Source organism: Malaclemys terrapin, chromosome 21 (genome assembly GCF_027887155.1).
Source record: "Malaclemys terrapin pileata isolate rMalTer1 chromosome 21, rMalTer1.hap1, whole genome shotgun sequence".
Classification (NCBI taxonomy): domain Eukaryota; kingdom Metazoa; phylum Chordata; order Testudines; family Emydidae; genus Malaclemys; species Malaclemys terrapin.
This window is the reverse complement of record NC_071525.1, coordinates 14233957-14261060: the sequence shown is the minus strand read 5'-3', so window position 1 is coordinate 14261060 and position 27104 is coordinate 14233957. Positions and strand designations below refer to the sequence as shown.

The window sequence follows — 27104 nt, the reverse complement described above, 5'->3', positions numbered from 1 at the left end:
TTTACCACGACGGGGCATTAGGGAGTTGGCTAAACTGCAAATAAACCTGTGTAGAATAGAATAAAATCTCTGACCATGCAAATGTGGAGGACTTACCATGATGAGCCCCTGTTTGTTTTGCAGCAGGGTGAGTGTGATCCCATACACCTTAATGGATACCAGCTTGGCCACGGACATGTTCCTGGAGCCCCAATCTTCTTTCTCTACGCTGATAGTGAATGGTGTTAGGTGACTGGCATCGGTGCAGGTCTTGGCCAGGATGTACGTGCAGCTGCCTTGGAAGTCAAAGGCGATCCCGTCGAAAGAGAGGTAGTGGGGATGGCCAGTGGCAGAACAAGTCGCAGATCCAAATGGGTGACATTTCTGGACACCGTCCACCACCCCGCATTCCTCACCAGTGCTGCAGGAGAATGCCTTACACACAACCTCCCCACCAGCCTGACACACGCACTGCTCCTCGCATGAACCGCTAGGGTGGAAGGTTTCCTCATCCTGGTAGTAAAGTCCTCTGTGGAGGCATCCGCACTGGGAAATGGGGACGCAGTGGTCGCCACTGAGAACAAAGCCCTCGTCACACACGCAGCCTTCCTTACACTGGGTCGTGCATTGCACCGGGGCATAGAGGTTGCTGCATGTCAGATCGCAGCTGCTGCTGCAGAATTCATAGTGACTGTTCGGGGGACAGGACGGAGCTGTAATTAGAACAAAAAGTTAGCTCAGACAGTTTGTAAAAAGGAACCGTTACTAGACGATGCAATTTCATTTAAGCTCCTACTTTTCTATTTCCTTGGTTTGGTTAATGAATAAAAGGCACCATTTGTAACCCAGTTTCAGATATAGTTAACTGGTTGCTCCAAAGATACCAGATAGTGGGATACAGGTAATCTCTTCCCTAAGGCTAGGCTTCCAATTTGGACCAAGGTCAAGGTGTAAGGAGTGGAGGGCCCATGGACCTGGGAGTGTTCTGAAGAGCTTTTCACCACTAGCTTATTGTTTTGAATACAGTTCAGTAGTGCCTAAAACTCATTCCTAGATGACTGTTTATGGGAGATGAGTTGGTGGGTTCCCAGACCAGTTCCTAGTGGACAGACATCTCAATTAGTGAGTCACCACCATGTCCCAACTCTAATTATGTCCCAGTCTCAGCAGATAAGCCAAGGACTAGATGGGCTATAAAGGGCACCACTACATCTCTATCAAAGCTTTTGATACCATCTCCCACAGAATTCCTGCCAGGAAGTTAAATAGAGTATGGATTGGATGAATGGACAATAGGTGGATAGAAACCTGGTTAGATTGTCGGGCTTGACAGGTAGTGATCAAAGGCTTGATGTCTAGTTGGCAGCCGGTATCAAGCAGAATGCCCCAGGGGTTGGTCCTGAGGCCAGTTTTGTTCAACATATTTATTAATGTTCTGGATGATGGGATAGATTGCACCTTCAGCAAGTTCGCAGATGTCACTAAACTGGGGGGAAAGGTAGATACGCTGGAGGGTACGGATATGATACAGAGGGACCTAGACAAATTATAGAGGATTGGGCCAAAAGAAATCTGATGAGGTTTAACAAGGACCAGTGCAGAGTCCTGCACTTAGGACGGAAGAATCCCATGCACTGCTGCAGGCTCGGGACCGACTGGCTAAGCAGCGGTTTTACAGAAAATGACCTGGGAATTACAGTGGATGAGAAGCTGGATATGAGTCAGCCGTGTGTCCTTGTTACCAAGAAGGCTAAGGGCATATTGGGCTGCATTAGTCGGAGCATTGCCAGCAGATCAAGGAAAGTGATTAGTCCCTTCTATTCAGCAATGGTGAAACCTCATCTGGAGTATTGCATCCAGTTTTGGTCCCCCCGATACAGAAAAGATGTGGACAAATTGGAGAGAGTCCAGTGGAATGAAAATGATTAGGGAGCTGGGGCCATGACTCATGACTTATGAGGAGAGGCTGAGGGAACTGGGCTTGTTTAGTCTGCAGAAGAGAAGAGAGGTGGGATTTAATAGCAGCCTTCAACTATCTGAAGTGAGGTTCCAAAGAGGATGGAGCTCAGCTCAGTTCTGGCAAATGACAGAACAAGAAGCAATGGTCTCAAGTTGCAGTGGGGGAGATCTAGGTTGGATATTAGAAACACTATTTCACTAGGAGGGTGGTAAAGCTCTAGAAAGGGTTACCTAGGAAGGTGGTGGAATCTCCATCCATAAAGGCTGTTAAGGCTCGGCTTGACAAAGCCCTGGCTGGGATAATTTAGTTGAGGCTGGTCCTGCTTTGAGCAAGGGGTTGGACTAGATGACCACCTGAGGTCTTTTCCACCCCTAATCTTTTATGATTCTATCACTAGACAGTGCCCCTCTGGTCTGGGGTGCAGCACATTGATAGGGCACTGTGATGGAGCAGCTTCTACAGCCACTGCCTGTACTGTACCCATACTTTGGGCTCCTTTGTTAATTAAGAAATGTTTTACATCACTTGATGAGCTCAGCATTTAAACCAACATCTACCAGCCAACTTAGAATAGTGATCCCCATGGGGCAGGCAGTGGTGAGCACAGGGGACTCACAGCAGAATTTCGTAGTCCTCCAGGGAAGCACCATAGCTCCAACTTCCTTACATGCCTCGGCATAGCCAGCAACGGCCTGGCAGACGTTACTCTCCCGCCCACTGAGGATGCAATACCCATACACACAGTCTACAAAGTATCCATTGGGGTCCACTTTGCTGTGACATCCACTGAAGGGGCCACTCTTGTGGAGGATGATTCCACACTGCCCTCTGCTACCTCGTTGTTGTTTTTCAATAGTCTCTACACTTGCGCATGGTGGTATCGTTACTGCAGAGCATCCCGGGAGGTCGCCCACCTTCCAACTCTGGCCAAAGCTGGTGGGGTTTGGTGCCAGTGTGCCATCCCTCATGAGCATGTCGTCCTCCCTGTCACTGTTGAAGTTGCCACACAGACCACACACGGCTCCCGTGTAGGTCACTGGCAGAGTGACCGTGGTGCGTCCTGACCACCCAGCAAAGGTAACGGTGAGGCCAAAGTCTGCCTGGATCACTGTGGCCCAGCCATTTCTATACACAGAGATTTTCTTATCAATGAGGTTGAGGGGAAGATTCATTAGGACATTGTTCACCTGTTAAAGCAAGACACATGGGATATGAAACAGCGCTCGCCTCTGCTGGAACCTCTCACCCCAGCACAGAGCTCTGGTCCATGATTACAATAATAAGCCTCCTCTGTTCAAATAATCATCCAGTCCGGCCTGCTTCCTTCCCTACAGCTTGCCTGAATCCCAGCTCTACCCAAACTTGAATTTCCCCTGGCATTAGCTATTGCAGTTCCCTCCTCTCTGTTCTACTTGAGCCCCAGCTCCCCATGTTCCCACCTCTGCTGGATGCTATTGACACTGTGAGGGAGTGCTCACCCCACACCTGCCCCTGAAAGGGTTAAGGTGGCTAGACTGGCCAATTAACTACCTCAGATGCACCTGGAGGAGGAGCCAGGGAGCAATGAGAACTAATTAAAGGGTGAAGCTCACCTGAACAGGAACAGGTGGCATTGGTATAAAGCAAGGTAGCTTAGGGCAGAAGGGGGCTGCAGGGAGGAGGTCTGCAGTCACTCTCTGAGGCTAGGGAGAGGTGAGGCTTGGCCAGTAGGGAAGGGTGTACCCGGGGAAGGGTGGAGATGGAGACTGACAGAGGCAACATAGGAAGCAATCCAAGGAAACAGAAACAAGGCATGGGACAGGATGGACGTTAGCTGCTGGTTTTAGGGTCCCTGGGCTGGAGCCCAAAGTTGAGGGTGAGCCCACGTTCCCCTACCAGCCACTGGGGATGTGGCACCATTGAGGGGCAGTGAATTGGGAGACTGCCTGGGACAGTAGGGGAAACTTGGTACACAAACCTCCCAGAAAGGAGAAACTACAGTGGCCTAGCCGGAGGGCCAAGCCACAAGGAGGGAGCCCTCGAGTCCGGGTAGAGAGAGAATGTCATAGCGTGAGCACTCGCAGGAAGGGGCTTCAGAAAGGCAGAGCTAATTCCAAGCCACGGCCACAAGGAGTGCCCCATTGGGGGTGAGAGCACACTCTGACAGTGTGGACACTTGTGGATGGAAGGGAAGAGGTAGATGTGGTATATCTTGAATTTAGTAAGGCTTTTGATACTGTCTTGCATGACCTTCTCATAAACAAACTAGGGAAACACAACCTAGATGGAGCTACTATAAGGGGGGTACATAACTGGCAGGAAGACCGTTCCCGAGAATAGTTATCAGTGGATCACAGTCAAGCTGGAAGGGCATATCAAGGGGGATCCTACAAGGATCCATTTGGGGTCTGGTTCTATTCAATATCTCATCACTGATTTAGATAATGGCATAGAGAGGACACTTATAAAGTTTGTGGACAATACCAAGCTGGGAGAGTTTGAAAGTGCTTTGGAGGATAGGATTAAAATTCAAAATGATCTGGACAAACTGGAGAAATGGTTTGAAGTAAATAGGATGAAATTCAATAAGGACAAATTACTCCTGGGGGAATTTTGTGCTCCAAAATTATAATTTCTGCCCCCCAAAATTAAAAATTTTGCACACAATGTTTGAAAATTCTGCAAAATAACACAATATAATCATGCCAGTTTCAATTATTTTGGTAATTTATTTAAAAATATCTGTCAGTAAGTATGTCTGTAACAATACAGACCAAAAAAAATTAAAAAAAAAAAGAATTTGGTAAAGTTATTTTTGACAAATAATTCCTTACTAGGCATATTCATACAAAACTTTGTGTAATTCATTTAAATTACAATACAGAACTGTATTTCCTGCACTTGTCAGAAGCAGGGCAAAGGCTTGGGGAATCAGGGGTAACGAAGGACCTGAGGGAGAGAGAAGGAGCCTAGGAGTGACCCTGGAGGGTGTTGGGTATGGATGGGAGGTTTCTCTGTGTGGGGGTGGGATTGTTAGGTTGTTGGGAAACCTCCCCCGTGAAGACCCTGGATAACCCCAAGCCTCTGCCATTCAGTCAGGCATGTTTGCCCCTGTCCCCGCACCCCTCATCCCCATGGGTCTCTGCAGCCCTTCTCCCCCATCCCCAGGCTCAACGCTGTCACCCAACTAGCTCCTGAGCCCATGCTCCAGTCTGTCCCCCTACACGTCATTCTGAACCCCAGTCTGTGACACCCCCCGCCCCAGCAGCCCTGTGTGCCCCACTCTGTCCTAAACTGCCTCCACGGGCAAGGTGCTGCTCATAGGGGAATTCTGCATCACTGGGCATAGAATTTAGTATTTTCCCACATAAAATACATTTGTTTTTCTGCCACAGCGGCCTCTGGTGGGCAAAAGGCAGAACTGCAGACCTTCTTATGCAAAATGTTTTTTATGTGGGAAAATACAAAATTATGCTAGACAGATATTTCCCCAGGAGTAACAAATGCAAAGTACTCCATTTAGGAAACAACAGTCAGTTGCACACATACAAATGGGAAATGACTGCCTAGGAAGGAGTACTGTAGAAAGGGATTTGGGGGTCACAATGGATCACAAGCTAAATATGATTGAACAGTGTAACACTGTGGCAGAAAAAGCAACCATCATTCTGGGATGTATTACCAAGAGTGTTTTAAGCAAGACACAAGAAGTAATTCTTCTGCTCTACTCTGCGCTGATTAGGACTCAGTTGAACACTTCAATCTCCCTGGACATTCTATAACAGGTTTAAAAGTAACTATTCTTGAACAAAAAAAGTCAGAAACAGACTTCAAAGAGAAACAGCAGAACTAAAATTCATTTGCAAGTTTAACACCATTAATTTGGGCTTGAATAGGAACTGGGAGTGGCTGGCTCATTACAAAAGCCGCTTTGCCTCTCCTAGAATTGACACTTCCTCATCTATTGTTGGGAGTGGACTACATCAACCATGATCGAATTGGCCCTGTCAACACTGGTTCTCCTCTTGTAAGGGTATCTCTTCTCTTCATGTGTCATTATATAATGCCTGCATCTGTGACTTTTACTCCATGCATCTGAAGAAGTGAGGGTTTTTTTACTCACGAAAGCTTATGCCCATATAAATCTGTTAGTCTTTAAGGTGCCACCGGACTTCTTGTTCAAATACCTAAAAGGTTGTTACCTCGGAGGATAGGACAAAAAGCAATGAGCTTAAATTGCAGCAAGGGAGGTTTAGGTTGGACGTTAAGAAAAACTTCCTAACTCTCAGGATTGTTAATCACTTGAATAAATTGCTTAGGGAGGTTGTGGAATTTCCATCATTGGAGATTTTTAAGAGCAGGTTAGACAAACACCTGTCAGGGATGGTCTACATAATACTTAATCCTGCCATGAGTGCCGGGGACTTGACTAGATGACCTCTCGAGGTACTTTCCAGCCCTACGATTCTATGATTCAGACACCTTCTCACATATCCAAAGTGTAACCACATCACCCCAATCCTTAAATATCTCCATTGGCTCCCTGTTTATAGAAGAATGTGGTTACAATTCACCCTATATTTCAAAATCCATCCATGCACCATCTGAAACTTTTCTGGATCACACAGGTGACTTTCCGCAAAAGTTTTAGAGAGATTAGAGACAATTTAAGAAACTCACCAGGACTTTCCCAGGGAATGGATTGCTGACCCTGAGGTTGGTCTGATACACCTTGATCTGTACAGGAGCGGTATTGTTCTCCTGAAAGTAGACTTCAAAGTCCACCAGTCCCTCTGCCTTCTTGCACAGAGCCGCGAGCTGATAGCGGCAGGTGCCTTGGAAGTCGTATCTCTGTCCATCAAAGGTGGTGTAGTGCAGATTCCTTGTCACAGAGCAGGTGGCATAGCTGGAGGGGTAACAGCCCCATACGCCGTTCACTAGCCCGCACCTCTCCGACTGTTTGCACGTGACGGCCACGCATTCGACTTGTTTAGTGGTTGCATTGCATATGCACCGTGTCCCACATGCCTCATCGACCCAGAAGCTTTCGTTGGGGGCATAGGGGCGCCCCTCGAATAGGCACCCACAGCTGCTCTTGGGTATGCATTTGCCCTGGCTCAGCACAAAACCATCCTTGCATTGGCAGTTTTCTACGCAGGGGTCTTGGCAGCTGCTGGGGGCTGACTGGTCCACACACGTGGCTGGGCAGGCTGTTCCACAGAGCTGGTACTGGCTGTTCTCCAGAGGGCACTCCATGGCTGGGGAGTGAAGGACCCACAGATTTAGCAGCAAGTTCTCTCCAAGCAAAAACAGTGTTTAAAATAGGCAGAGGGGGATGTATCTTGTGGGGCTCTGAGAGCCCTCGAATCCCAGTGACCTGAGCAGGAGGTGAGGGTGCTCAGCACACTGCAGGAAGTAATTAGCACCTTACAGGATCAAGTCCATTATAGGAAGAGTAACTTAAAAACTGGCGTCATTTTACCCCAACCATCCATGAGTTATCAGTGGGCGTTAGATTCTCAAAGTGACAGGTACCTTAGCAATACCACTGACAGACAAATACTGTGGGTACAATAGAATCTAGGAGTCCTTATTTCCCAATCACTGGTCAATCCCAAGCCACTCGATCATGCCCCCTCCCAAAACCAGGGCTAAAACTCAAGAGTGCTGAGTTTCCCAGGATCCCCGGTCTAACCAGCAGACTGTAGACCTTGGCATACAAATCTGTACTCACGGCATCTGGCCAGCTGCCTCCATTCCCCAATCCTGACCCCCTCCAGCTGGCAGGTGTCCGCGTAGGTCTTCAGGGCCTCACACAGGGCCATCCTGTAGCCGTTGTTCTGGCATAGATCATACACGCAGTTGTCCAAGTAGACTGTAGGATCCACCTTGGTGTGGCACTGGCTGAAGGGCCCATCTGAGACCTTGGTTATAAGGCCGCACGAGGCCTCCTCCTTGTACTTTCTGGTGATGCTGGCGGCACAGGGCCTGCAACCTCCAATGCAATCGTGCCAGCAAAACTGATCCTCATCTTCCACCGCCCAGCTTTTCCCCAGGGCGGTGACACTGGGAGCCAGGTCCCCGTCCGGGGTCCGGAAGTCATCGGAAGGGTCCCCGTTACAGTTGCCGCACAGGCCGCACAGGCTCTCAGAGAAGTCATTAGGGACGGTGATCCTCAGGTGGTTGTTCCAGTCATAGGACACTCTGAGGTTGAAGTCGGTGCGGAGGACGAGGGAGGTGCCGCTCTGATAGAGTCGAAGGGCCCCGTTGTTCAGGGAGATGGGTAAGTGGGCCCTGGTGTTATTCACCTTCATGGTGAGAAAGAAAGGGGAAAGGTCACAAATGAGTGCAACAGTCTGCCATTTGCAAAGTGGCCCCTACTCAGATTAGCAAGGGGTGCAACCTGGACCCAAATCTCTCAGTGAATCTGGACCCAAATCTGAACCAGAATTTCTTTAAAACATCATATTAAATAGAGCTGGGTGGAGAAATGTAATTCTTTTTGGAGGATTTCAATGTTTTGAAAGTTGTTTAATAATGGAACCACACTTTCAAAAGTCGAGACTGGGATCCTAAATTCTTAACTTTCCTGCACAGTCAAAATCATGGTTTTAATAAAGACACTGGATTTATAGATTATTACAACAATCTGTAACTCAATAACCCACCCTTTGTGTCCTATGATGTCAGTGAGTTTAACCACTTATGCTAAACAATCCGTTCTACCTTGTATTTAGCTATGACACTCTGAAGGCTCGTCTACATTTGGAAAGCCGCAGCTGTGGAAAATCCACACCCCTGAGCAACGCAGTTATATTGACCTATCCCCCGGTGCAGGTAGCGCTATGTTGACAGGAGGGCATCTCCTATTGACATAGGTACCACCCATCAGGGCATGGCTACACTACAAAATTAAGTTGACCTGATTTATGTCAGCATAAAGCCACCTCAGTGATTACATCGCTTGTGCATGTCTACTCTTTGCTCCTTGTGTCTGCGATGTGCATCCTCACTAGGACTGTCAGTGTGGAGCATTGTGGGATGGCTTCTCAAAACCAGTAACAGTCCATGTAATCAATGCAGAACCTACATTGATATGGCGTCGACCTAACTACATTGACATTGACGCTACAGCTCTCATGGAGGTGGAGTTATTAAGTCGATGTAGCAGGGACAGTTATGTCAACAGGAGCAAAATTTCACTGTAGACACTTAAATAGTTAGGTTGAGATCAATGGCTTTGCATTGTAGACTGGGTGGAGTACCTACCCCAACAAGAGAACCTGTCCTGTCAGCCTAGGTAGCATCATCACTAGGCGCTACAGCTGTGCAGCTGCACTGGTGCAGCTCTGTCAGTGTAGACAAGCCCTTATGATGGCTTAACTACATTGCTCAGAATGTGGATTTTTCATGCCCCTGAATAGGCGCTGACTCCGTGGGTGCTCTGGGGCTGGAGCCAAGACTGGCTCCAGGGTTTTTGCCACCCCAAGCAACCCAAAAAAAAAAAAAAAAAGCTGTGATCGCGATCTGCGGCAGCAATTCGGCGGGAGGTCCTTCGCTCCGAGCGGGAGTGAGGGACCATCTGCCAAATTACTGCCGAATAGCTGGATGTGCCGCCCCTCTCCGGAGTGGCCGCCCCAAGCACCTGCTTGCCAAGGTGGTGCCTGGAGCCGGCCCTGGCTGGAGTACACATGAAAAAGAAATAGTGGGTGCTGAGCACCCACTAGCAGCCCTGTGTATCAGCTCCTTCCCCACCTTCCCAGTGTCTCCTGCCCACCAAGATCAGCTGTTCTGCGGTGTGCAGGAGGCACTGGTGGGGGAGGGGGAGGAGCAGGGGTGGAAAGAGTTGCAGAGGGGGTAGGGGCTTGGGGGAAGGGGTATAGAGTGTTTGGAGCACCCCCTGGGAACCAAAATTTGGTGCCTATGTGCCCCTGAGCAACATATCTGGGTCAATTTAATTCTCTAGCATAAACCAGCCATGAGATCCCTTCCCAGACCTGAAGAAGGGCTCTGGGTAGCTGGAAGACTTGTCTTTTTCATAGATTCATAGATTCTAGGACTGGAAGGGACCTTGAGAGGTCATCGAGTCCAGTCCCCTGCCCTCATGGCAGGACCAAATACTGTCTAGACCATCCCTGATGGACATTTATCTAACCTACTCTTAAGAGATGGAGATTCCACAACCTCCCTAGGCAATTTATTCCAGTGTTTAACCACCTGACAGTTAGGAACCTTTTTCTAATGTCTAACCTAAACCTCCCTTGCTGCAGTTTAAGCCCATTGTTTCTTGTTCTATCCTTAGAGGCTAGGGGGAACAAGTTTTCTCCCTTCTCCTTATGACACCCTTTTAGATACCTGAAAACTGCTATCATGTCCCTTCTCAGTCTTCTCTTTTCCAAACTAAACAAACCCAATTCTTTCAGCCTTCCTTCGTAGGTCATGTTCTCAAGACCTTTAATCATTCTTGTTGCTCTTCTCTGGACCCTTTCCAATTTCTCCACATCTTTCTTGAAATGCGGTGCTCAGAAATCCAGTTGAGGCCTAACCAGCACAGAGTAGAGCGGAAGAATGACTTCTCGTGTCTTGCTCACAAAACACCTGTTAATGCATCCAAGAATCACGTTTGCTTTTTTTGCAACAGCATCACACTGTTGACTCATATTTAGCTTGTGGTCCACTGTAACCCCTAGATCCCTTTCTGCCGTACTCCTTCCTAGACAGTCTCTTCCCATTCTGTATGTGTGAAGTTGGTCCAGTAAGAGACATTACATCTCCCACCTTGTCTCTCTAACACCCTGGGACCAGCATGGCGACCACGACACTGTAAACAGTTCAAAGGTTGGAATTTTGAGGGCGAGGGGGCCGCATCAGTTAGAGCCATTAGGAAGTGGCTACAGGGAGGGAGCTGTCACCTAGAGCCATTAGGGAGCGGCTCCCGCAGGGGAGGGAGCCACATCTCGGGTTGCCAACTTTCTAATTGTAGAAAACTGAACACCCTTGCTCTGCTCCCTGCTCTGAGGCCCCACCCCCCTCTGAAACCCCTCCTCCATTCACTCCATCCTCCCTCCCTCTGTCACTTGCTCTCTCCCATCCTTGCTCACTGACTGATTTTCATCGGGCTGGGGCAGGGGGTTCGGGAGCAGGAGGGGGTGAATGCTGTGGCTGGGGATGCGGGCTCTGGGTTGGGTCCGGGTGTGATGTTCCCCTGGTGATATCCGGACTGGTGATCTGCTAAGTCACTCCAATCCTTGACTCTGGGAGCCAGCCTTACTCTGCTCTGCTGTGAGAACCCCCACTCCTGGGCTGTTCATGCACAACCTCTGGCATGTAAACTGCTCCTTGGTTTAATGAGGCTAATAAGGAGTTTAGGGATAATGGTAGGATGACAAATGGGAATGAGGCTATGGAGGTAGATATTACCACATCCGAGGTGGAAGCCAAACTCGAACAGCTTAATGGGACTAAATCGGAGGCCCCAGATAATCTTCATCCAAGAATATTAAAGGAACTGGCACATGAAATTGCAAGCCAATTAGCAAGAATTTTTAATGAATCTGTAAACTCAGGGGTTGTACCGTATGACTGGAGAATTGCTAACATAGTTCCTATCTTTAAGAAAGGGGAAAAAAGTGATCTGGGCAACTACAGGCCTGTTAGTTTGACATCTGTAGTATGCAAGGTCTTGGAAAAATTTTTGAAGAAGAAAGTAGTTAAGGACATTGAGGTCAATGGTAATTGGACAAAATACTGCATGGTTTTACAAAAGGTATATCATGCCAAACCAACCTGATCTCCTTCTTTGAGAAGGTAACAGATTTTTTAGACAAAGGAAACGCAGTGGATCTAATTTACCTCGATTTCAGTAAGGCATTTGATACGGTTCCACATGGGGAATTATTAGCTAAATTGGAAAAGATGGGGATCAATATGAAAATTGAAAGGTGGATAAGAAACTGGTTAAAGGGGAGACTACAACGGGTCGTACTGAAAGGTGAACTGTCAGGTTGGAGGGAGGTTACTAGTGGAGTTCCTCAGGGACCAGTTTTGGGACCAATCTTATTTAATCTTTTTATTACTGACCTTGGCACAAAAAGTGGGAATGTGCTAATAAAGTTTGTGGATGACACAAAGCTGGGAGGTATTGCCAATACAGAGAAGGACCAGAATATCATACAGGAAGATCTGGATGACCTTGTAAACTGGAGTAATAGTAATAGGATGAAATTTAATAGTGAAAAGTGCAAGGTCATGCATTTAGGGATTAATAACAAGAATTACTGTTATAAGCTGGGGACGCATCAGTTGGAAGCAGCAGAGGAGGAGAAGGACCTCGGAGTATTAGTTGATCACAGGAGGACTATGAGCTGCCAATGTGATATGGCTGTGAAAAAAGCTAATGCGGTCTTGGGATGCATCAGGTGAGGTATTTCCAGTAGAGATAAGGAGGTGTTAGTACCATTATACAAGGCACTGATGAGACCTCATCTGGCACATTGTGTGCAGTTCTGGTCTCCCATGTTTAAGAAGGATGAATTCAAACTGAAACAGGTACAGAGAAGGGGTACTAGGATAATCTAAGGAAAACCTGTTTTATAAACGGAGACTCAAAAGAAGGCTGAGGGGAGATATGATTGCTCTCTATAAATATATGAGAGGAATAAATACCCGGGAGGGAGAGGAATTATTTAAGCTCAGTACCAATGTGGACACAAGAACAAATGGATATGAACTGGCCATCAGGAAGTTTAGTCTTGAAATTAGATGAAGGTTTCTAACCATCAGAGGAGTAAAGTTCTAGAACAGCCTTCCAAGGGGAGTAGTGGAGGCAAAAGACATATCTGGCTTCAAGACTAAGCTTGATAAGTTTATAGAGGGGACGGTATAATGGGATAGCCTAATTTTGGCAATTAATTGGTCTTTGACTATTAGTGGTAAATATGCCCAATTGCTTGTGATGGGATGTTAGATGGGGTGGGATCTGAGTTACTACAGAGAATTCTTTCCTGGGTGTCTGGCTGGTGAATCTTGCCCACATGCTCGGGGTTTAGCTGATTGCCATATTTGGGGTCGGGAAGGAATTTTCCTCCACGGCAGATTGGCAGAGGCCCTGGGGGTTTTTCACCTTCTGCTGCAGCATGGGGCACAGTCACTTGCTGGAAGATTCTCTGCACCTTGAAGTCTTTAAACCATGATTTGAGGGCTTCAATGGCTCAGACACAGGTTTGATACAGGAGTGGGTGGGTGAGATTCTGTGGCCTGCGTTGTGCAGGAGGTCTGACTACATGAACAATAATGGTCCCTTCTGACCTTAAAGTCTATGATTCTATGATTGTGCAACCGAATGACACTAGCCAATATCTCCGGTCCCACACACAACCCTAGGAACCTCCGTCTTCCAGTGTCCAGTTATGCCCACTGGATGCTGCAAGCTTATACGAGTTCGTCAATTTAACAAAGAAATTGATATGTATCAGGCTTGTTATCCCAAGGAGAGTCTCTGACATGCTTCAGACCAAACGCACTGCTTCAGGTAGAATAAACAAACAAAATTTATTAACTACAGAGGTAGATTTTAAGTGATATTAAGTGATAGGCAAAAAGTCAGAGTGGTTACCAAAATAAAATATAAGCACGCAGTCTAAACTCTCAACTCTATTAGACTGGGCAGCATCCAGATTAAGCAGTTTTTCTCACCCCACTGGATATTGCAGTCTTTAGTATACAGGTTTGTTCCTTAAACCTGGGCCTATCTCCTCTGTTAGAGTCTTGTATTCTTCTCAGTGTCTTAGGTGCTTGAAGGGAAGGTGGGGGCAGGAAAAGGGCCCAGTGTGTGTCCACTCTGTCTGTTTTATACCCTCAGTCCATGTGTTTGGGGAGCACAAGTCCAGGCATGTCTGGGGAGCATTGCTGAGTCTCTCCAAGCAAGGCTGAGCAATTTCCCTTGTATGGCCTCATACAGGTGAGTCATTGCATTGTAGCTCCCTTGCTGGACAATGGCTGTTGATGGGTTGATTGACACCTGCCCAGGCATTGGTTACTTTCCTTGCTGTTGCCTATGTGGAGCTAATATGTGGCTGATTCCCCAACTTACAGCACGTTTCAGTGACCACCATACAACACAATTCTCATAACTTCATATGCATTAATGATACACATCTATGGATAGAGAAATGACTTTCAGCAGATCATGACCTTTCCCCTGATACATATAAAGCGTGCCTAGTAAGGTAAGATCACAATTATATGAAAATGAGGAATATGGGGATTACAGTATGCTCCCCCAAGGTATAGAATGTAATACTGGAGATGAGGGATTTGGGGTGCAGGAGGGGGCTCCGGGCTGGGGCACAGGGGTTCGGAGTGTGGGAGGGGACTCTGGGCTGGGGCAGGGGGCTGGGGTGCAAGAGAGGGTGAGGGCTCCATCTAGCAGTGCGGATTCTGGGGTGGAGCCAGGGATGAGGGGTTTGGGGTGCAGGAGGCAGATCTGGGTTGGGGTGTGGGGCCGAGGGGTTTGGAGTGTGGTAGAAGGCTCCGGGCTGGGCCAGGGATTTGGAGTGTGGGAGGAGGTACGGGCTCTGGGCTGGGGCCAGAAATGAGGGGTTCAGAGTGCGGGAGGGGGCTCCAGGCTGGGGCAGGGGATTGGGATGCAGGAGGGGTTGTGGTGTATGGGCTTCATGCGGCGCTGACCTCAGGTGTCCCCGGCATTTCGCAGGGATGGAGGAAGTCCGCGTCACACCTGGGAAGTGGCGGCATGTCACGGGGCTCCGTGTGCTGCCTCCACCTGCAGGCCAGGGGGCTCCGTGCACTGTTCCCACCCGCAGGCCCTGCCCTCGCAGCTTCCATTGGCCACAGTTCCCAGCCAATGGCAGCTGGAGAGCTGGTGCTCGGGGCGGTGCCTGCAGGGGAGGACAGTGCACGGACCCCCCCTTGCTGCCCCTCTGTGTAGGAGCTGGAGGAACATGGCGGCTGCTTCCCGGGAGCTGCGCTGAGCTGGCCATGGTGCCTGCCTGTGGCCAACCGGACTTTTAGCAGTCCAGTCAGCTGTGCTGACCAGAGCCACCAGGGTCCCTTTTCGACTAGGTGTTCAGATTGCAAACCAGACGCCTGGCAACCCTAGCGTGTGCGTTAGAGCTGTTAGGGAGCAGTGCCTGCAGGGTTGAGGGCTGCGTTGGTCATAGTCATTAGGGAGCAGGTCTGGGGAGGGCCGCGTCGAATAGAGCCATTAAGGAGGAGCTCCAGGGAGGGCCATGTCGGATAGAGCCGTTCGGGAGTGGCTCCTGTGGGGGAAGGGGCTGTGTCAGTTGGAGCCATTGGCGAGTGATGCAATTCCCGGGGGGGTTGTTTTGACCCTTGTCTCTGACTCCTGGTTCCTGACTCCAGATCTGGCTACTAGCCCTGACTGCCACTGCTTCAGCCAGTACCTCTGACCACCCACGTCCCAGTTGCTGACATTAGCCCCAAACATAGTGCTTCGGAATTGGGTCAGCGCCCCCTGCTGGCCACCTGCACCATTCAAAGGGAGAGTGCACCCTACTGGGATACCTGTTCATCTGAACATAGTACAGCACCCCCTAGTACAGTGCCGTGGCTTCAGGGACAGCACCAATTCAGGAGGAGAGCACCATTTACTACTTAAACAATTCTACCCCCTGTAACACCTTGGGTAAATGTTTTCAAGGTATCCTATCTAAGTACTGATCATGCTCAGCACTTACCCCCACAAAGCCGACCTCAGCCCTGGCTGCTGTGATGGTGACTCCATCCACCTGGACAGTTACCGACCCAATGTAGAAGACCTGTGTGTTCCCCCTGTTCTCGATCTTGGCCGTGACATAGAAGGAGGGCAGGACGGAGTCATTCCTGCAGGTCTTGGCCACAGTGTAGTTGCAGGTGCCGTGGAAATCATACGCCCGTCCATCGAAGGTGTGGTAATGCAAGTAACCCCCAGCCCAGCACGTGGCCGGAGAGATTGGCACACACTCTGGCTGCCCATTTATCATCTTGCAAATAGTTCCTTCTCTGCAGCGAACCACACTGCAGGATGGAATAACTAGTGGGGAAAGACAATAGAAAGACAAGAGACACCAGACTAATCAGTTATATATGAGAGCAGAAAGGGGGCTGAGGGGGCTGTGAAAGCCAGGATGATATTTAGTGTCCTTGGAATCCTACTTCTTAATATAGTCTGTTTGTGAAATGGACCGAATGATCGATTGATCTATCTACTCCCATGCACCCTTCACAAATCTCTCACAAGTCTCTGCTGAGGAAATCCCTGCCTAGGTGAGACCTTTCCTGATATAAAGCCGGGAAAGTGGTCTCCTGTGTCTCCTTCCCCACAATGCCTGGCAGAGGTGGCGCAACCCAGAGGGGCATGTTGTGGGCAGCATTGAGCAGGCAAAGGAGAGTGGCTGGGATGTGATGGGCTCTGACAGTGCCCAGCTGACTGATGGCCCCTATGAGACTACAGCCAATAGGTTCCATTTAGAGTAGCCCCCAGGTTTTAATCAGCTGCCCACCCTACTCCGCTGTGCATGCCAGAAGCAGGAAGCAGCAGATACTCTGACCCAACAAGGCTTTTCATCTTTCAAATTTAAATTCTGTAATATTATGGCTCAGGGTTCATGGCTAAATAAAGGGAAAGAGAAAGTGAAAAGGGTGAGGAGACATAATCACAACTATTTTACTCACTCCTTGTGCAATAAACTCTCAGGGCATGTTGCAATCAGTGACTGTTCTTTACCTTGGCTGATGCAGCCCATGACACCATCTCTGATCTGGCAGGTTTCTCCTCTGGAGCAGCTGTGGGCTTCGCAGGTCACCCCTCGGGTGGGAACACATGTGCAGCTTTGCTGGCACTCATTCATCAGGACCGCCTCACTAGGCTAAGGGGACGTTTGGAAAAGGGGAAATATTGCAATGGAACTGGAAAAATTATTTATAATATTTCTGGCAGTGCTAAACCCAGAGCTGTGTGGTGAGGTGTGTGAATGTGCATATTGTGTCATAACATTATATCTCTGTCTAAAGGCTGTCTGATAGCTTTCTTTGATGGGGTAACAAGCCTTGTGGATAGTGCGAAAGCAGTAGATGTAGTATATCTTGACTTTAGTAAGGCTTTTGATACTGTCTCGCATGACCTTCTCATAGACAAACTAGGGAAATACAACCTAGATGGAGCTACAATAAGGTGGGTGCATAACTGGTTGGAAAACCATTCCCAGAGTGTAGTTATCAGTGGTTCACAGTCATACTGGAAGGGTATAATGTGTGGGGTCCCACAGAGATCAGTTCTGGGTCCAGTTCGTTCAATATCTTCATCAATGATTAAAATAATGGCATAGAGAGTACACTTGTAACGTTTGTGGATGATACCAAGCTGGAAGGGGTTGCAAGTGCTTCAAAGGATAGGATTATAATTCAAAATGATCTGGACAAACTGGAGAAATGGTCTGAGGTAAAGAGGATAAAATTCAATAAGGATAAATGCAAAGTACTCCAGTTAGGAAGGAACAATCAACTACACACATACAAAATGGGAAATGACTGCCTAGGAAGGAGTACTATGGAAAAGGATCTGGGGGTCATAGTGGACCACAAGCTAAATATGAGTCAACAGTGTAACCCTGTTGCAAAATAAGCTAACACCATTCTGGGATGTGTTAGCAGGAGTTTTGTAAGCAAGGCACAAGAAATGATTCTTCTGCTCTACTCTGCACTGATTAGGACTTAATTGGAATATTTTGTCCAGTTCTGGGTGCCACATTTCAGGAAAGACGTGGTCAAATTGGAGAAAGTCCAGAGAAGAGCAACAAAAATGATTAAAGGTCTAGAAAACATTACCTCTGAGGAAAGATTGAAAAAATGGGTTTGTTTAGTCTGGAGAAGAGAAGACAGAGGTGACATGATAACAGCTTTCAAATACATAAAAGGTTGTTACAAGGAGGAGGGATAAAACTTGTTCTTCTTAACCTCTGGGGATAGGACAAGAAGCAAGGGGCATAAATTGCAGCAACGGAGGTTTAGGTTGGATATTAAGAAAAACTTCCTAACTGTCAGGGTGGTTAAGCATTGGAATGAATTGCCTAGGGAAGTTGTGGAATCTCCATCGTTGGAGATTTTTAAGAACAGGTTAGACAAACACCTGTCAGGGATGGTCTAAATGATACTTAGTCCTGCCATGAGTGCAAGGGACTGGACTAGATGACCTCTCGAGGTCCCTTCCAGCCCTATAATTCTATTATTCTAATGGATTAAGTGCGGGACTGACAGCCAGGAACAACCCCTAGGTTCCATTCTGCCTTCTGCTCCTGACTCTTTGTGTGGCCATGAACAAGTCACTGCCCCTCTCCGTGCCTCAGTTTCTCCATAACAAGCAAAGTGCGTTTAATCTTCTTGCCTTTTTTGGAACTTTGGGCATTGAGTACTGGCAGAGCTGGGATGCCAGGTTGGATGGGCCAGTGCTCTGATCCTTTATAGCAAACCCTTTCCCTGACTAGTGTAGGATTTAAAATGTGTATAAAGCAAAAATTAAATCAGACTCAGTCCTCTTGCGGCTGTACCTTGTAGTATTTCCCCTGTTCGAAGCATCCACAGCTCTCCTGAGTCACACAGCCCTGGCCATCGAAGAAGAAGCCCTCATCACATTGGCAGCCTTCGGCACAGGTCTCCAGGCAATCTATGATGTTTCCAGCACAGGTGACAGTGCACAGGTCAGCACAGACCTCATAGTGGCTGTTGGCAGGGCAGGTCACAGCTTAAATGGAGAGAGGAATAATTATTGGCTGGACAGATCTCATACCATGGGCTAGAGGGAGAGAGACATAAAGGAGAGGAGAACAGCACAGGAAAGAAAGGACAAGGACACTGAGGTTGTTGGTTCACACTGAAAGAGTCTATGAAGAATCCCAGAAGTCTGGAATTTTGTTCCCATAAATGCTGTCTCCCTCTCCCCTTTTGTTCCGCACCCAGCGCACCTTGGCTACCTGAGCTCCATCAGTATCATGGACTTACGGCAGAAGGAGGCGCTCCTCCAGGGAGGGATGGTGACCTTGGCCTCTTGGCAGGCTGTCACGTAGCTGTGCATGCTCTGGCACAGAGCCTGTGCATCTCCATTGCTGAGGCACAGATCATACAGGCAGTTGTTGAAATACACACTGGGGCTGACCGTGCCGTGGCAGGCAGTGAAGGGGCTGTCAGGGGCTATGAGCAACCCACAGTAGTGGCGCTGTTTGAAGACATCCTTCTTCCTCTCCTCACAAACTGGACAGCTGTTCCCAGAGCATCTGTCTACACATGATGCTCCTGGGACCTGGACTTCCCAAGCAGAGACAAATGCTGCCACATCAGAGGCTGTCCTGCCATTGGGGAGTAGAAACTTGCTGTCCTGCTGTCCACTGTAGTTCCCGCACAGGCCACACGTGTGGCCCTGGTATCGCTGTGGAACGGTGACTTTGGCCTGGTAAACCAGGTCGTAACTCACAATGAGGCCAAAGTCAGTTTGCACCAGGATGTTAGTACCATGCTGATATGCTTGGAGCCGCCTGTTGGCCATGATCACCGGGAGGTTGTGGAACACCCCATCCACCTGTCCGAGACAGAGCATTCCACTGTGAGAAGGGGGAGTGGACACTGGGCAGGGGCGGGGACAACACGTTTTCAGATTCTGCTCTCACTCACACCATGGACTAAACCCAGAATGACCCATGACTCCAGATTTCACTTTGGAATGACTTATCCTCATCTTCCAAGCTCGTGACACTGTTACCTGGCCTACATCTCTTCTCTCATCTCCCTATCCACCCATCTGCCTCCCTCCTGATCCTCTCTCTTTCCCATCCCTATCTCCTCCACCCATGTTTGGCCCACACCTTCTTATCATGACAACCCCTGCACTCAAAATAATTTCCCACTTCTTTTCCATCTCCCCCTCTCTCCTAAATCCCACTTTTCTCATGAATCCTTCTCCATTCACCATTTCCCTCCCTCTTCTGTCTGCCCAATTTCCTATATGTCATGTTCTATTTGTTCCAAGGTAAACTACAGACTTCTCAGGGGAATTGATCATGGGACAGATTCTGAAACAGAGAGGCCAATGGAGTTCCCAAGGGGAGGAATTTCATCCCATGTTTGCAAAATATAAGGTATGTAGAGAGGTTCCCCAAGTAATTCATATTAATAAATATGGGGTATGAATCAAGAAGAGAGGCAGAGAAGATGCATCTGAGATGCAGGACGCTCAGCTTGCCCAACAGAAGCTCTCACATAGCAACGCCCATGAATGATGCTTTCTACCATCTCCAGTTTACTGCTGGGGGAATTCTGTGCCACTCGCAATGCAGAAATTGTGCAGAAATTAATGTTGTGCGCACAGAATTTCCTTCCTCCCCCCGAAATGGGCTGCAGAGCTGCTGGCCGCTTCTAGGAGCCCCTGGACCCAGCAGGGCCCAGCTCACAAATAGAAGACCAGGAGGAGTGGGAGGGAGCTGGAGGCCTCACGGTTCTCAGCATGCTCTTAAGGAAGGAGTTGTGCAGGAAACTCCATACAAGTCTGGAACCCAGCATCAGGCTATTTCTCCCTCTGGATCCCTGGGCTCTGAGGGGTAGGAGGTGCAGCTGTCTGGCTTGGGGGGAGCCCCACAGTGGGGCTCTGGGAGAAGAGGTGTGGGTATCTGGGCTAGTGGGGACCCTGTGGTTGGGCTCTGGGGGAGAGGAGGGGGCAGAGAAACAGGATACTGGATTGTCGTATGGATTTCTTTTACTTTCTACTTCTGGTGGAATTTTTGTGTGTCTGTATTGTTACAGACATACTTGCTGACAGATATTTTGAAATTACCAAAATAATTGAAACTGGTATGATTATACAGTGTTATTTTGACAAATAAATATGCAGAATTTTTAGGATTATAAAATATTGTGTTCAGAATTTTTAATTTTTTGGCACTTGTAGTGAGGCGGGATGGCCTCCCAAGGACCCGGATTAGGAGGACCCCCGCACTGAGCCCTGGTGGGCAGACCAAGGGCCTAGTTGCTCCTCCCCTAGGAAGTGGGTGGGAGGAGCAGGAAGTATAAAAGGTGGCCCAGAAAGCTTAGTAGGGAGGCAACCACCAGAGCGACCAGATGCCTCCTGTGGCCTCCTGAGCTGGGACACGGTGGAGGGTGCCGAGGGAGCAGGGGACTGACCGGGGCCACCAGGGGCGCTAGCTGATTCAGACCTGGAGGAAGCAGACAACTGGCCCAGACCACCCAGAGCGCTTGGTTGTGGTCCCAGAAGCCGCCGTCAACCACGACTCCTCCTCACAGGAGCAGGGTATACCAAGAAGGGGAATATGGAAGCGGCCCAGGGGTAGCAGATGCCTGTCTAGCCGCAATGCTGTCAGAGGGTGAGTCAGCGTGTTGCGGTGTGGAGCCCCGCTGACCCAGTGACAAAGCGCTTTGTCACTGTCAGGGCCCTGGGCCGGGACGCAGTGGAGCGGGTGGGCCTGCGACCCCCCTGCCACCCCAACCTTGCTGCCCCGCCTTAATTGAGGGCCTGGGCTAACTGACTGTTTGTTTCTCGCTCAGCCTGAGCACAGGCCTGGGCCCCAGCTACGAGCGGAAGCCACTTCATTCCCCATGGCGGCAGAGGTATCAGTAATGTAGTGAGGCTGGGTGGCCTCCCGAGGACCCAAAGTGGGAGGACCCCCACACTGAGCCACTACACTGCAGAAACAACAAGAAGTCTGGTGGCACTGCACTGCAGAATTCACCTGGAGTACCAGTTGGCTGTGAGATTCCATCCCATCCTGGCAGAGGATAACCTGGCTTCAGTTATTTACACCTTTGTCGCCTCTTGGCTGGATTGCAACAAGTGATATACCTGTGGAAAGAGCCTTCAGCTCTTACTCCAGCTGGTGCAGAATGCTGGAGTTTCTCCTCAGAAGCACTGTCCACTGTGAACACATCACACCTCTCCTTTGCTCCCTACATTGGCCCCCCACAGAACATCAAATCCCATTCAAGGTCTCAGTCCTTACCTTCAATATGCTCAACTGCCTTCCCGTAGGGAAGATACTACGTAATTAATTGGATTAATTTCCATGATGAAGACCCTTGTTCCAAAGCTCCTCAAGGCTTGAGCATAACCTTCGCCAACATCACCATATCTTGCCTGTGATGGGGTGCTCTTGCCACACCGGCCCCAAAAGGGCAAAGGAATCATAGAATCATAGAATATCAGGGTTGGAAGGGACCTCAGGTCATCTAGTCCAACCTCCTGCTCAAAGTAGGACCAATTCCCAACTAAATCATCCCAGCCAGGGCTTTGTCAAGCCTGACCTTAAAAACCTCTAAGAAAGCTAAGTAAGGAACCAATTAGTGTGATGGGCCACACGTGAGGGTATTAGGCTGGAGGAGCAACCCCTGATTGGAGGATGAAAGTCAGATGAGTGGGTGTGACCTGGGCTAGTATAAAGTCAGGAAGCTGGCAACAGAAAGGGTGGCAGTGAGAAAGTTTGCAGCCACCATCTGTGTATTAGAGAGGGAAGGAGGGAAGCCAGGGAATGAATCGGATCCCAGGAGCCTGGCCCTGAGGGAAGAGCATACCCAGAAGAGAGAAGGATGGAGAAGAAAGCTTGTGGGAGACAGAGGAGAAAGCAGCCCAGGGAGACAGCAGCAAGGCTGGGGACTGATTAGACTATGGCTACATGTTGTAGAGTCCCTGGGTGTTGCTAGGGTAAAAATCTTCTGACAATTGTGCCCACGGTGCGCGCACACCTAATTGGAATCGATATGAGCAAGCACTCGAAGAAGAACAGAGCTTTCTTAGAGGCCAGCCGAAGCCTGTAGAATAAACACCCACAGGAATTAAGGACCATCTCAAAGCCCACAACCTTCTGCTCAAAGTGCAAGGCACAAAGTGCATTTCTATGACATTGTGTGACGGGGTTCACTCATCCCACACTAGGGTTAACTTCTCATTGTGGGCTAAAGAAACCATGCCCCCAAGTCCCTACTGGGCATGCTCCAAGTGCAGCACTAGTATAAGAGGGAGCAGCTCAGTCTGGGCTCATTGCCAAGGAGGAAGGACATATCTCTCAAGCTCCAGTCTGGGAGCAGCTGGAGCCCCTGACCGTGGAAGCCAGAGGTGCCAAGACATAGACAGATGCCGGGATACCTATGAACGCCCAAGAGGGATCAGAGTCACTGGGAACTGCATGCTCCGAGAAACCCTGACTACTGCTCCAAGAGAAATTGAAGGAAGTATCCCAGCGGGGACTAGCTGTAGTCCTGTGGGAAGTCGGCATGTTTCAGTTGGAGCCCCACTGACTCAGTGGCCCTGTTAGGGCCCTGCATTGGAATCTGGTGGAGCAGGGTGGGCCTGGGTCCCCATACCCTGGCACCTCCCCCTCCAGATGGTTGTGCATTGGCTCTGGTCGCTAGGCCTCACTGCCCCACGAGTAAGAGCAACCCCATCGGCTCTGGCCACTAGTCCTTACTGCGCTGTGGATAAGGCCAACCTCATTGGCTTTGGCCACAAGGCCTTACCGTCCTTTGGGAAAGGACAACCCTACCGACTCTGGCCACAAGGCCTTATTGCCCCGCAAGTGAGGGCACCTCTCTGACTCTGGCCATTGGGCTGGCCAGCCCTTAGAGAGAGGGCATCCATATCGACCTTTACCATCAGGTCTTCTAGCCCTGAAGACAAGGCCAGCTGAATTGACTCTGACCACTAGGCCATACTATCTCCCAGGCAAAGACAACTATATCAACACTAGCCATTTGGCCTTATCCCCATGACGTAGAGGGCAGGATCTGGAGAAGACCTTACCATGATGAGCCCCTGTCTGTTCTGCAGCAGGGTGAGTGTGATCCCATACACCTGAATGGACACCAGCTTGGCCATGGAGATGTTCCAGCTGCCCCAGGATTGTTTCTCTACGCTGATAGTGAATGGTGTAAGGTGGCTGGCATCAGTGCAGGTCTTGGCCAGGACGTAAGTGCAGTTGCCTTGGAAGTCAAAGGAGACCCCATCGAAAGAGAGGTAGTGGGGATGGCCAGAGGCAGAACAGGTCGCAGATCCAAATGGGTGGCATTTCTGGACGCCGTCCACCACCCTGCATTGCTCACCAGCGCCGCAGGAGAAAGCCTTACACACAACCTCTCCACCAGCCTGACACATGCACTGCTCCTCACATGAACCACTCGGGTGGAAGCTCTCTGCAGCCTGGTAGTAAAGTCCCCTGTGGAGGCATCCGCACTGGGAAATGGGGACGCAGTGGTCGCCACTGAGAACAAAGCCCTCGTCACACACGCAGCCTTCCTTACACTGGGTCATGCATTGCACCGGGGCATAGAGGTTGCTGCATGTCACATCGCAGCTGCTGCTGCAGAATTCATAGTGACTGTTGAGGGGACAGGACGGAGCTGTAATTAGAACAAAGAGTTCGCTCATATAGTGCATTAGCAATGTGTGCAATGAACCATTACAGAACATGCAATTTAATTCAAGCTCCTACTTTTCTATTTCCTTGGTTTGGTTAATTAATAAAAGGCACCATCTGTAATGGGGTCCCAGGTCTGATGAAGTGGCTGCCTCACAGAGGCCAGGAGATGGGATACAGAATCTCTCTCCTATGATGGCTTCTAATTCGGTTTATTGTTTCACTGTTTCACTACTAAATTTTTTTTTGAATCCTGGTCAGTATTGGTTAAAATTCATTACCAACTGATGGCTTATGTGGGATGAGTTGGTGGGTTCCCAGCTCAGTTCCTAATGAACAAACATCCCAATTAGTAGCCACCCTGAGTCCCAGCTCTGATTATGTCCCAGTCTCAGAAGGGAAGGCAAGGATTGTACTGGCCATGGAGAGCACACTACACCCTTAGCAGTGTTTCCCTTGCCTATGGTGTAGCTGCCAAGGCCACTACGCGTGCTGAACCGAACCTGCTGAGAGAGACCTTTGTCTGTTAAAAATGTTCTGCAGTGTTTAGATCCACATCTACCAGCCAACAAGAATTAATAATCCCCAAGGGGCAGGCAGTGGTGAACACAGGGGACTCACAGCAGAATGTCGTAGTCCTCCAGGGACGCACCATAGCTCCAGCTTCCTGACATGCCTCGGCATAGGCAGCAACGGCCTGGCAGACATTACTTTCACGCGCACTGAGGACGCAATAGCCGTACACGCAGTCTACAAAGTATCCATGAGGGTCCACTTTGCTGTGACATCCTCTGAAAGGGCCACTGTTGTATAGGATGAGCCCACACTGCCCTCTGCTACCTCGTTGTTCTTTTTCAATAGCCTCTACACTTGCGCATGGTGGTATCGTTACTGCAGAGCATCCCGGGAGGTCGCCCAGCTTCCAGCTCTGGCCAAAGCTGACGGGGCTTGGTGCCACCGTGCCATCCCTCATCAGCATGTCATCCTCCCTGTCACTGTTAAAATTGCCACACAGACCACACACGGCTCCCGCGTAGGTGACTGGCAGAGTGACCGTGGTGCGTCCTGACCACCCGGTAAAGGTAACGGTGAGACCAAAGTCTGTCTGGATCACTGTGGCCCAGCCCTTTCTATACACAGTGATTTTCGTATCATCGAGGTTGAAGGGAAGGGTAATCAGGAAACGGTTCACCTGTAAAAGCAAGACACATGGTGGAACCTCTGGCTCCAGCACAGAGCTCTGGCCCATCTACTGCTGCTGAAATCTTCATCCAGGCTGACCTGCTCCCTCCTTTACAGCCTGCCTGAGTCAAGTTCCCCCGACTGGGCAGGATCCTCCAACCAGACTTTCCTTTTTTCTGACACTGGCTATTGCTGTTCCCTCCTCTGTGAGCCGCAGCTCTCCAAGTTCCCACATATCCTGGATACTTTTGACACCTTCTCACAGAGAGGAAGTGTAACCACATCACTACAACTCTTAAGTTTCTCCACTGGCTCCCCATTCACATAAGAATCCAGTTAATATTTGACCTGTTTTTTAAAATCCTTCTGTGCACTTTCCGCGATTTCTGAAACTCACCATGCTTTTCCCAGGGAACTGATTGCTGACCCTGATGTCAGTCTCATAAACCTTGATCTGCACAGGACCAGTATTGCTTTCCTGGAAGTAAACCTCAAAGTCCACCAGTCCCTCCGCCTTCTTGCACAGAGCCGTGAGCTGGTAGCGGCAGGTGCCTTGGAAGTCGTATCTCTGTCCATCAAAGGTGGAATAGTGCAGATTCCTTGTCACAGAGCAGGTGGCGTAGCTGGAGGGGTAACAACCCCATACGCCGTTCACTAGCCCGCATCTCTCTGAACGTTTGCATGTAGCAGCCACGCATTCGACTTGTCTAGTGGCTGCGTTGCACATGCACCGTGTCCCACATGCCTCATCGACCCAGAAGTTCTCGTTGGGGGCATAGGGGCGCCCCTCGAACAGGCACCCACAGCTGCCCTTGGGGATGCATTTGCCCTGGCTCAGCACAAAACCATCCTTGCACTGGCAGCTTTCCACGCAGGGGTCTTCACAGCTGCTGGGGGCTGACTGGTCCACACACGTGGCTGGGAAGGCTGTTCCACAGAGCTGGTACTGGCTGTTCTCCAGGGGGCACTCCATGGCTGGGGAGTGAAGAACCCACAGATTTAGCAACAAGTTCTCTCCAAGCAAAAGCAGTATTTAAAATATAGAGAAAGGGATGTATTTAATGGGGCACAGAGAGCTCTCCAATCCCACTCACCTCAAGAAGAGTCAATGATGCTCATCACATTGCAGGAGGTGCCTGGCACCTTAAAGGATCAGGCCCATAAAGGGATGATTGACTTAAAAATTGGCATCATCTTATCTCAGACTCCCATATTATATATTCACAGTGAGAGCCACCTTAGAAATACCATAGACAGACAGGCAGAGATATTGTAGGCACAGTACAACCCAGAGTCCTCATATCCCAACCACTGCTCAAAGCACTAGGCCACACTCCCTCCTAAGGAGAAGAATAGAATGCAGGAGTGCTGACCCCCAGACCCGTTTATATAATGTTGGCATTCAAATCTGTACTCACGACATCTGGCCAGCTGCCTCCATTCCCCAATCCTGACCCCCTCCAGCTGGCAGGCGTCCGCGTAGGCCTTCAGAGCCTCACACAGGGCCTTCCGGTAGCCGTCGTTGTGGCACAGATCGTACACGCAGTTGTCCAAGTAGACTGTAGGATCCACCTTGGTGTGGC

General features: G+C 49.4%; 1 protein-coding gene across 1 annotated transcript in view; it reads right to left on the bottom strand.

Moving 5' to 3' along the window:
- Nucleotides 1-27104, bottom strand: part of LOC128826933 (uncharacterized) — a 377153-nt gene that overhangs the window by 119326 nt on the left and 230723 nt on the right. The window contains exon 33 of the mRNA XM_054010510.1: nt 97-692. Coding sequence (XP_053866485.1) covers nt 97-692 — 596 coding nt within the window. The remainder of the gene's footprint in view (nt 1-96; nt 693-27104) is intronic.